This window comes from Falco naumanni, chromosome 4, assembly GCF_017639655.2.
Source record: "Falco naumanni isolate bFalNau1 chromosome 4, bFalNau1.pat, whole genome shotgun sequence".
NCBI classification, from domain to species: domain Eukaryota; kingdom Metazoa; phylum Chordata; class Aves; order Falconiformes; family Falconidae; genus Falco; species Falco naumanni.
The window spans coordinates 66,338,114-66,349,250 of NC_054057.1; the positions used below are offsets into that span (position 1 = coordinate 66,338,114).

The window sequence follows — 11,137 nt, forward strand, 5'->3', positions numbered from 1 at the left end:
GGGCACTTGCTTGCCCAGGGCTTCTTGCTGTCCTGGCCGTGCTTTAGCCCCTCAAGCCACCATGGGCTCAGCCATCTCCCCCAGGGCTGTGCTGGCCCTCACCACCACTGTGAGGGTGCTGGTGACGCTGGCTGTGCCCTGAGCCCCGGCAGGCAGCGGACAGGGTCCCCCAGGGCTACAGAGCCACGCTGGGGAACCCTGGGGATGTGGCACCTTGTCACCACCACCCTGCTCCCACCTAGCAGGAGCCGCTGGCAAGGGGTAACCGGAGCTTCAGCACTCACTGCCCCCTGCCACGAGGACCCCAGGGCTCCCAGCCAGCCCCCTCCTCTTGCCAGCCCCAGCCGGGGGCCATGGGGGTCCTGCTGCCGCCCACCCTCCCACCAGCACAATTACAGCAGCTCTGTGCCACCAACATGTGGCCAGGCAGGCACTGCTGGGGACCAATTAGGGCAGGTGGGCAGCAGGCGCAGCCCCCGGGGGACGGCCGAGCAGATGCCCCTTGATGAGCCGCCGAGGCCAATCTGTGGCACAAGGCTGGTCCCAGCCCGCAGCCGGGGTCACCGGTGCCTGGCCCCAGCACCAGCCCGAGGGAGCAGGATGGGAGGGTGCCCGGGGACGATGCTCCTGCATCCCCCAGAAAGCTCCTTCCCGGCAGCGCACTAACGAGCAGCACCGCTAATGAGTGGCACAGCGGGCAGGGTCCCGACTCCAGCATGCGGCATCCGTTCAGCTTATCTCTTTACTCACGATACAACCGTCTTCTCCGTGCCAGCGCACCAACCGGCACAACCGGCACCGGGCCTTGACGTGGCTAAAATATCCCCCCAAATACTCCCTATGAAACTAGAGCTTTTCTGTTCTGTTTTGTTTAAATCTGCAGCATTAAAAAAAAAAAAAATTAATAATAACGGGGAGGGGAAGGGGTGTGGGGAAAGGAGGTGTCCAGCCAGGGGCAGTGGGTGGCCTGGTGGGATGTCTGAGTCTCGGCCAGACCCTCAGCCACAGCCGGTGCCTCGGCAAGGCAGAGTGGCCGTGGGTGGCTGTTGGGGTGCTGCCCCCGGTGGGGTCCCGCCAGCACCCCGTCTCGCTCCCCTGCCACCCACGGTGCTGGCACGGTGAGGGGGAGATGCAGGGCTGGCACGGTGTGGGGGGAGATGCAGCCGGGCATCCCTGCCCTGCGCTGCCTTTGGTCCTGCTGAGCATCCCACCGTCACCCCCCTCGCCCACCCTGGGACGGCGCCGGGGCAGGAGCCGGGGTCCGGCAGGGCTGGAGGGGAGCGTTCATCAAATGGGCTGCCAGGTCTTGTCAATGGTCTGAATGTGCTCCTTGGCTTTCATGCGGAGCGAGGCGATGCTGGAGCTCCTCTGGTCCACCTCCTCCAATGGGTACTTGTCCACAAAGGTGGTCCCGCACTGGTAGGGCGCAGGGGCCATGGGCTGCATGCCCTGGGCCATCGGCGGGGGGGGTGTTGAGGAAGGAGTGCCCACCATAGGGGGGCTGCAGGGCCTGGGGGGCTCCCATGAAGCCGGGGATGCTGTGGACTGTGGTGGCGCTGGAGATGGGGGACGTCAGCCATGGGTCAAGCGGGAGGGAGTTGCTCATGGGCCCCACGTTGGGGGTCATGGGAGGCCGGTTGAAGGAGAGCACGGGGGTGTCGTGGAGCTTCATGGAGCTGGCCTCCATCTTCTCCTGACGCCTCCACTTGGCTCGTCGGTTCTGGAACCAGACCTGTGAGGTGAGAGCCAGGGTGAGCCCCACTGTGCCCAGTCAGTCCCTTGCAGCGTGCCCCACCTGCCCTGCCCCATGCGGGGTGCCCCACGTGGGGTACCCTACCCGCTGTGCCCCACACACGGTGCTCCACCGGGGTGTCCCATATGGGGCATCCCGTGACGCGGGGGGTGCTCCGTGCGTTGGGTCCCACAGGGGGTGCCCCCCAGGGCTCCAGCAATCCCCCGCATGCTGCACCTCTGCCCAACCTCCCCCACAGACCCCAGAGCATGAGGGCATCTCCCAGGTGTGGAAAGCAAGAGGTGTCACCGTGCGGCCCCTGCCATTGCTGCTCCATGGGACCATGCACCTCAGCCCCATGAACACCCATACAGTGCCCAGGATGACGTTACCTGGCCCTCAAAAGCCCCTCCGTAAAAGTTTTTAGCAGCCAAACTTCCTCGGTTGCACCATAACCCAGCAGGAATGAGAGGGATGGGTGAGGTGAGGCCGGTGGTGACATCCCACCCTGCAGGAGATGCTCCTTAGAGTGCTGGTCCCCTCGTCCCCAGAGCCACCAGCAGCACAGGGCACCGGCCGTCTGCTGCGTGATGCAAATGGGCGGTGAAGGGGGTCTCTCCCATGGAGTCACTGGTAGCCACTGGGCTATAGTGGTGCAAACATCACGTTCAAAGATGGGCAACCAAGCTGGAGCACAAGTGCTAGGAGGAGTGGCTGGGGGGTTCAGCCTGGAGAAAAGGAGGCTCAGGGGGGACCCGATTGCTCTCTGCGACCCCCTGGCAGGGGGCTGGAGGCAGGTGGGGCACGGTCTCTTCTCCCAAGTCACAAGCGATAGGACTAGAGGAAACGGCCTCACATTGCACCAGGGGAAGCTGAGATGGGATAGCAGGAAAAATTTATTCACTGCAAAGGATGTCCAGCACTGGAACAGGCTGCCCTGGGAAAGTGGTGGAGTCCCCATCCCTGGAGGGGTTTAGAAGACGTGTAGATGTGGCACCTGGGGACATGGCTCAGTGGTGGGCTTGGCAGGGCTGGGTTAACAGTTGGACTTTGAGACCTTAAAGGTCTTTTCCAACCTAAATGATTCTGTGAGAGCTCAGCAGCGGTGTTCCTGTGGTCCAGACCTCGCCACAGCAAGGCTGCATTGTCCTGGACTGGGGCTGAGGCCTGGGAAACTCGGTTCATTTGTAAGGGGATTACTGCTCTGCTTTGCAGTGGCTTTGTCACTTCTTCAACTCCTTGACCCCTTCCGTCTCCCCGAGCTCACCCCATCAGTCCCAGGGTGGGTGGGGAGCAGACCAGGGGGACTCTGGGCTCTTCCCCAGGCTGTGCATCCCACCCACCCACCCCATTCCTTCCAGAACCTTCTGCAGCCCAGGGGGCAAACCTGCCCAGCCTCACCCCAGAACCACCCTGTTCTAACCAGCCTAAAACCCCCAAATCCGTGAGGATCTTGTGTTTTCTCAGCGCTGAAGACCTGGGAGTGGTCACGAGTGGCTGAGGTTTGGCTGCTTTCCTGTGGGATCACCTGGAGGGATGGGAGCAGATGCCACCGGGGGGGCAGGGGGTGGGGGAAATCTCTCTTAAAAACCATCTCTGTGCCCAAACTGGCACGTGGGCTGAACTGAGACCTCATGGAGGAACAAGGCTCGGCCATTAAACCCCTTCTCTGGTTTTGGCAGGAGCAGCCAGCTCTGCAGAGATGCTGCTCCTGTCTCGAGCAATGGGGAAACTGAGGCACGGAGCACGGCGGCGGCAGTGGAGCTGGGAGCAGAACAAAGCTCTCCAGCGCTGGGGTGGATCTTCTGCCACCGCCCGGGGGACAGGTCCAGGGTGCTGAGGCCACCAGGCGTCCTCCCTACCTGCACGCGGACCTCCGGCAGGTTGACCTTCATGGCCAGCTCCTCGCGGCTGTAGACGTCGGGGTAGTGGGACTTCTCAAAGGCGCGCTCCAGCTCGTGCAGCTGGTAGGTGGTGAAGGTGGTGCGGTTCCTCCGGTGCTTCTTCTTGGGCTGCTCCTCCTCGGCGGCAGCCGGTGGGGTGCCCTCGCCGTCCCCCGGCTTCCGCAGCTCACCCAGGTCCCCCTCACACTTATTCAGGAACATGGTGGTGCCTGCCAGGGTACCGGGGGGCTTAGCCGGGTGGGCGGGGACATCGGAGCTCCCCATGCAACCCCGGGTTGGGGACAGAGGGACAGATGGACAGATGGATGGGAGGATGGGGTGGCCCCAGGAACGGGCTACACAAAGGTCTGATCCTGCCTCCTGCCGCAGTGTTATCCCGGGGCTGTGGCTCCCAGGGAGTGACCCAGGGGCCTGGGGACCCCATCCTTGGCTCCACTGAGATGCCCCCTGGCCAGCGTGCCCCCCTGAAGCTAAAAGTCAAATGTCACCTGAAGTGGAGGATTTAATGGAAGTGCCATCACTGAGAGCCAACCCGACCCCCCCTGCCCTGACATGGAGGGGATCAAGCCTTGGTCGGGTCCCTCCTTCCAGCCCAGCTCCTCTCCTCCAGCCCCTCCCCCCGTGGGCTGGGAATCGGGCCCCAAACCACTGGAGGACCCAATGCTGGTCCCCAAGCATGGCCAGAGTGACCTGGCGCTGTCCCCCAGCTAATCACCTTTTTTCTGCACGATTATAAGCATTTTCAACCCTTGCAATGTTTCATCTTTAAGCTTTTTATCCGGCATCTGAAATCTTCCTGCAGTATTTGCTGGGGATTAAGGGTCCCTTTCTACCGCGAGGAAAACATGGAAATGGGGCAGAAAGATGTAATCCCGGGGCACTTCTGCCAAGGAGAAGGCGCCGCATCGCCTGGAGCCACCAGCAAACGTTTGGCTAATGCCAATGGGGAGGGAAAGGGAGCGCCTGGGGGTCCCGAGGGGGCGGCGTGGGTGCTGGGTGCTCAGGCTGTGTGTGCGGGGTGCCTGTGCCCAGCGAGCGCCCAGCGGGCAGCACGGGTGCGAGCAGCGCCTGCAGCCAGCACGTGTCTGTCTGCACCCCGGGACGTGTGGGCTGCCTGCGTGGGCAGGGCTGGGGGGCTGGGGGTGCGCACGGTGGGGCACCAGAGGGCACGCGTGCGGTGGGCTGAGCGTGGGGTGGAACGAAGTGTGTGCGCAGCGTGGGTGTGCGTGTGCCGGGCAGTTTGTGCCGCGTGCCCGCCGCATGCAGCGTGCGCAGCGCGGGTGCAGCGGGCAGTGCTCAGGGTGGGGTGTCCGCGTGCTGTGCGCACAGTGTGCGCAGCGCAGTGTCTGCACCCGCAGCATGCAGGGCGCAGGGCGTGCAGCGTGCACACCTCCGGGTGTGTGCAAGGAGCGCAGGGCATGCAGAGCGTGCAGGCACAGCACGACTCCGTGCACAGTACCTGTAGGCATGCAGTGTGTGCAGGGTGTGTGTGCAGGGCGTGCAGTGCCTGTGTGCGCAGTGCAGGCGCATGCAGGGCATGCAGTGTGTGCAGTGGGTGTGTGCAGGGCGTGCAGTGCCTGTGTGTGCAGTGCAGGCGCATGCAGGGCATGCAGTGTGTGCAGTGGGTGTGTGCAGGGCGTGCAGTGCCTGTGTGCGCAGTGCAGGCGCATGCAGGGCATGCAGTGTGTGCAGTGGGTGTGTGCAGTGTCTGCACAGTGCATGTAGTGCCTGTGTATGCAGTGCAGGTGCGTGCAGGGCATGCAGCACACGCCATGCAGCACCGCACACGCTGCGCATGCAGATGTGCAGTGTCTGTGCTTGCAGCAGGTGCAGCATACCCGACGTGCCGTGTGTGCCTGTAGTGCCCACGGGTGCTGTGCCTGGCACCCCTGTGGCACGTGCTGGCTGCGTGGCATGTACAGTGTGGTGGGCGCAGCGTGCAGAACGCAGGCAGCGCGTGCACAGGGGCCGTGAATGCAGTGCACAGTGTTTGCAATTCGTGTCGCATGCAGCGTGCGGTGCACGTGCAGCACTGTGCATGCAGCATGTGTGCCATGTCAGCATGTGTATCACTGGGAGCTGCTGGCCCCCCAGGATGCCCCACGGCCCCTCGCAGGGGGTGCTGTAGCCCCGGGGGGCTGCAGTCTCAGGGTGCCCCAGGGGCAGCCATGAGTGGGAGGAGAGGTGCTGGGTCCTGCACCCTGGGGTGCCCCGAGGCAGGGGGGTGTGTGTGCTGGGGTGGGGGCAGGGACCCCATTATCACCATGCAAGCATCCCAGTGCGTCCTGGGGCTGGGGATATGGGGAGGGGCCGGGGTCCCCCGCTGCCATCCCCCTCTCACTCACCCGCTTCTCATTTGCGCAGCTCCGCACCTGCAAGGAGAGGGGAAAGGGGGTAAGCACCCAGAGCCCCAGCCTGGGGCACCCCCCGACAAGGGTCCCAGCACCCATCAGGGCCCCTCCTGCCCGGTCCAGCCATGTCCTGTGGCCCCACATGGGCCAAGGGGACAATGGGGCAAGGGGGGAGCTGGGGCAATGGGGGTGGGTGTGATGGGCACTGGGGGGGGGACAGGGGAGACAGGCCGGGGGGGGCTGGGGACAAGCTAGGGCAGGCGGGAGGAGAGAAGAGGTGGGGCAATGGTGAGGGGACAGGGACAAGATGTGGTGATGGAGGTCAGGGCCAGGGCTGGAGGCAGCCCCCATCGTCCCCCCGACCCCGTCTGAAAGCAGAGGAGGCTGAAAACACCGGGAAGGAGAGCGAGCCCCGGTGTGGGAGCAGGAATGAAGCGGAGAACAGCAAAATAACCACGGCAGAGACAGAGCAACCTGGCAGCACCGACCCTGCGGGGTGGGGGGTGCGAGAGCTGGGCACCCCCACATCCCCCCGCCCCGCTCTGCCTGGGCCTGGCCAGGGACATGGGTGTCCCTGGGTGTGGAAGGGGGGACGCTGGTGGGCTTGGGCTGGGGGACGCCAGCACCGGCAACCCTATAGTGCCCATCCTCCAGGGACTGCCCCTGGGCCCCCTGAGCCTTTGCCACTGGCATTTTGGGAATCCTGCCTGAAAACGGGCAGCGGGGAGCAGGCACGGCAGGGAGAGCCCCCTCCCCGCTCCCGTCGGACATTTTCCTGCAGCCGCCGTCATCCCGGCAACAAATTTTGGCTTTAAGCCCTTAAGCTTTAAAACTGTGCCGGGAACTGCAAGGACCCCCAGCCTCAGGAGGGGTTTTCCCCCCCCTGTACTCGATGCCCCTCTGCTGGGGGGCTGCAAGCCGGCGGGGAGAGGAAGTCTGTTATTAAAGACACCCGAAACAGCAACCGAAAAATGGCATCGAGCTCTGGTTGAAGTGGGTAAAAAGCAAATGTTTCCCCAGTGCTGGAAAGCAGCAGAGCATCAGCGAGGACCAGTGGCCTCCGCTGGCAGCCCAGGATGCAGGGGGGGACAGCCCCAGGGCAGCCCTGGCTTTTGCTGAGTCCCATTTTTTTTGCCGGGTCCCATTTTTTTTGCCTGTGAAAGCCCATTTGGGTGCCAGGATTTGCCCCCCCTGGCTTGGGCTGCCTGGGGCGGGCTGTTCGCAGCGGTGCGAGCATGGGTGGCTCCTGCCCTCTGGCCCCGGGTGCAAATCGATGCGAGTGATGCTGAGGGGTACCCAGCACCCGCTCCCCAGCCCCCAGGGAAGGGTGCCAGCCCCGGCCCCGGCCCCAGGTGCACCCCGGGGACAACCGCCCCCTCTTCCAGCATCTTCCCCCAGCGCTTCCTCCCGAATCAGAATAAAACGGCGTTACCTGCTGGGCCCAACTCGGCTTTTCCAGGAGTATTTAACTTTGCCGGTCCCTCCTGGGAACCAAACAAGCGGCTCAACCTCACCAATCTCGCAGCTTTGGCAGCCAAAGTTGCCTCTAGTCTTCTTATTTGTCACAGAACCACCGCGCTAAGGCTCGGGAGAATCTTTATTTAGTGTTGCAGATGTCACCAAGGCACCGCAGATTGGAAATGAGTCCAAAGGATTAAGACGAGGTTATTAATTGGAGGCCTTCCCCTTTAAGAATGATTGACAGTTACTTTCTGGACAAGTAATTGCTCTAAATGTCCCCCCAGCGCGGGTCCGGGGGGGCGGCGGCGGACAAAGCCCCGAACTGCCTTCCCCACTCAGATTGTCTCCCCACAAAGGCGTCCTGCTGGAGTTTGCCTTGTAATCCCCTCATTACGGGCGAGGAAAAAGAATTAGAAACAGGGGGAGCGGAGAAGAAAGGCCGGGGCGATGGGGGGGAGGGGGGTGGATTTCCTTCGGCTGCAGGGGCTCTGCCCCGGGGATGGGGTCCAGGACAGGCACCCCAAGCTGTAGTGGGATGGGGCTGCTGTGGTGGTGGGTGTCGACCCCCCCAGCTGGGGATGGCCCCGGCGATGGCCCCGGTGGGGATGGTGAACCCGGTGATGGCCCCGGTGATGGCCCCAGTGGGGATGGTGAGCCCGGGGATGGCCCCAGTAGGGATGGTGAGCCCGGAGATGGCCCCAGTGATGGCCCCGGTGGGGAGGGTGTGCCTGGGGAGGGCCCCGGTGTGGGTGGTGAGCCTGGGGATGGCCCCAGTGGGGATGGCCCCAGTGATGGCCCCAGTGGGGATGGTGAGCCCAGGGATGGCCCCAGTGGGGATGGCCCTGGTGATGGCCCCAGTGGGGATGGTGAGCCCGATGATGGCCCCAGTGGGGAGGGAGAGGCCAGCGATGGCCCCGGTGATGGCATGTGGCCCATGGGCTCCCAGTGATGCTGCCTGCGGAGCCCTGCCCGCCTGGGGACCAGGGCTGGGGACCAGGTGTGGGGATGGGTGTAGCAGCCAGCAATGGGCACGGGGTTTGAGGGCTGGGTAGAGGGTCTGGGGACCTGCTATGGGGTCTGGGTGTGGGGACCGGGTGGAGGGACCAGCTGCAGGGACCAGGCACCCTGACCAGCCTTGGGGACCTGGTATGGGCACCAGGCACGGGGACTGGGGCAGGGACCAGGCAGGGGACCAGCTGTGGGGACCAGCCAAGGGGAGCAGGCACCGCGTAGTGCCCATGGCACTGGCCATGGGGGTAGTTCATGGACATGGGACCGAGCACCTGGACCAGGCATGGGGACCTCCTGTGGGGACCAGCTGCGGGGTCCAGCCATGGGGACCACCCCTGGGGGCTGCCCACGGGCCCTGGCTGTGGGAGTGTGGGGCGGGGGCGGCCGGGCGGGGGGGCACAAACACCGTCCCTCTCCCCCCTGCTCCAACTGCCGCCCCAAGGACCTTGGCCCTGGGGACAACGGGAGCATCATGACGAGGGCCCTGGGGTGCTCTGCGTGGGGCTTACTCGTGCTACCCGGAGGCCCCTGTCCCGCTGGGGTTTTTTTTTTGCTCTTTTCTTCCTCTGCTCACTTTTACTTTCTCCCAAAAGCCTCTTCCTGCCACCTGCAAATGCTGCCGCCCCCGGCCACCGTCTTGGCTTCCTCCCACTCCCTTCCTCTCCTCGCCACGGTTCCCCTTTCAGATGGCAAATGGCACTGTGGGGCTTTCGGACCCCCCACCCCCCACCCCATGCCATGTGGCTGCTGGACTCACACGGGTCCGTGCACATCCCCCCCCCCGCCCCCCAAGCTGCTGCCAGCCAGACCCCCCAGCCATATCTGCACCCCAGTTTGGGCCCCGAGGCCACCCCAGTGTCCCTCCTGGGGGGGGGGCCGTGCACCCTGTCTGACACTGCTCTGGGGACAGCATGATGCTGTCTTGGAGGTGGCATGCCGCCACCCTGGGGACAGCATGGCCCCACACCAGGGATGGTGTGACATGGCTCTGGGGACCACCCAGCCCCTGGGGATGGGGTGACACCCCCATGCCAGACAGCGCAGCCAGGGCCCCACCTGCAGCAGACATGTGCAGGGAGGTTGGGGACATCCCCGGGGGGGTTCGGGGACATCCCTGGGCTCAGGGATGACATGTGGGGCTGGGGAGGCAAACTAACACCCGGACCTGCAGCCCCCACTTGGCCAGAGCCAGCGCTCAGACCCTCGCCAGGCACTGCGGCAAGCTCAGGAGCCGGGTCCCCTGCCTTGGTGGCCCTTGGTGGCAGCCCCCGGGGTGCCCCCAGCGCTGGAGGGCGCAGGGAGGTGCTGCCATGCCGGGACTCCTGGGGCACCAGGGCTGGTTTGAGGGGTGGGGGGTGCCCAGCTCGGCTGTGGCATCGCCCGCCGGCGGCGTGCGCAGCACCGGCACCGCTGACCGCCGTAAGGTGTTGGCTCGCACGGGGGGGGGGGAGGGGGGGGGGAGGCCAGCAGGCTTATTTGCCAAATGATTATAATTGCCTTTTAGGAGCAGATAGCAAATTGATTTGCTTCCTCGTCCAAGGCCCGTAATCGCTTCATCACTTTAAAATATTAATGCTATACTTCTTTGCTAGTTTCCCAATTACCCTAATTGAAGGCAAATTGGTTAAGAAGGTGCAATGCAGAGTATCAGGGGGTTTAGTTCACTCAAATGACAGTTTTAAACCTCCCTAATCCTATTAGTGGGCAAAGCTGCTAACGCTTAGAGACGCTGCGTCAGCTTACCGGGGCGGTGGGGCCGGAGGCGGGGGTCGGGGCGGGGGGCGGCCGGGGGCCACCGGCCTCACGTGACCAGCTCGGCCAGGGATTTATCACTTTTTTAGTTCATTAAGAGGCCTTGGGCAGGCGGGGAGGCGGCAGGGGTGACCCAAAAGGGTGCTGAGCGGGAGGCAGGTGGCAGCGTGGGGAGGGCGGAGGGGGGGGCAGGACGATTAGCCAAGGAGACCTGGCGGAGGGTCCTGACCCGAATCCCAGCTGGCGCTGGGAGCCCCCACGCAGCCCCACTGGGAACACTGGGAGCTAGGCTGCCCGTTGGGGCGCGAGGGGCCCTGGCGCAGAGCAGGGACGGAGGACCCTGCTGTGATGGGGCGCGTTGGGGACCGCGGTGCCACCATCCCAGCAGCGGGCAGGCGGTGCTGAGCGCCCACGCCGGGGGGAGCAGGGATGTGGGGTGGAACAGGGCTGTGCCAGGTGCCGCGGCTGTTGCTGCCCCATGCTGGGGACTGTTGGGGTCACGGGTGGCCCCAGCTCGGACAACACGGGTGGATTTTTGTGCCCAAATGGGAGATTTTGCAAGTTCTGAAGAAAGGCTGGAGAGCAGGGGTGGCAGCAGTGGCAGGGATGGCAGCCACCAAACACGAGGAGGCTCCCGGGTGCCTTCCTGACGCGCCCTGGGATGCTCCAGCAGTCACCAGCCCCTTGGCTGGTCCCTGGAGGGTGGGTGGCCGGGGCGGGAGCCGAGCACCTCGTACACCCTGGGACCTCCCTGCTGGAGCTCCTGCAGCTCCGGGTGCTGCAGCCGGGGTGGCTGAGACCTGTGGTTCTTGCTCTTGTGACAGCTATGAGCTCCACGGCCCAACTCCCACCACCCACCTGCGCTGGCTTCAGCTGCCCCCTCGCCACCCTGCCACCGCCACCGTGGGCAGCCTGGGCAGGCTCGT

General features: G+C 64.5%; 1 protein-coding gene across 1 annotated transcript; it reads right to left on the reverse strand.

Moving 5' to 3' along the window:
* Window positions 1–728: 728 nt before the first annotated feature.
* On the reverse strand, window positions 729–9,136 carry RAX2 (retina and anterior neural fold homeobox 2). Its single transcript, XM_040590620.1, is given in 5 exon segments — window positions 729–1,467; window positions 1,469–1,732; window positions 3,595–3,845; window positions 5,982–6,008; window positions 7,420–9,136. Coding segments are annotated over 3 exon segments (687 nt in total). The 5' UTR covers window positions 3,838–3,845; window positions 5,982–6,008; window positions 7,420–9,136; the 3' UTR covers window positions 729–1,287.
* Window positions 9,137–11,137: the final 2,001 nt, after the last annotated feature.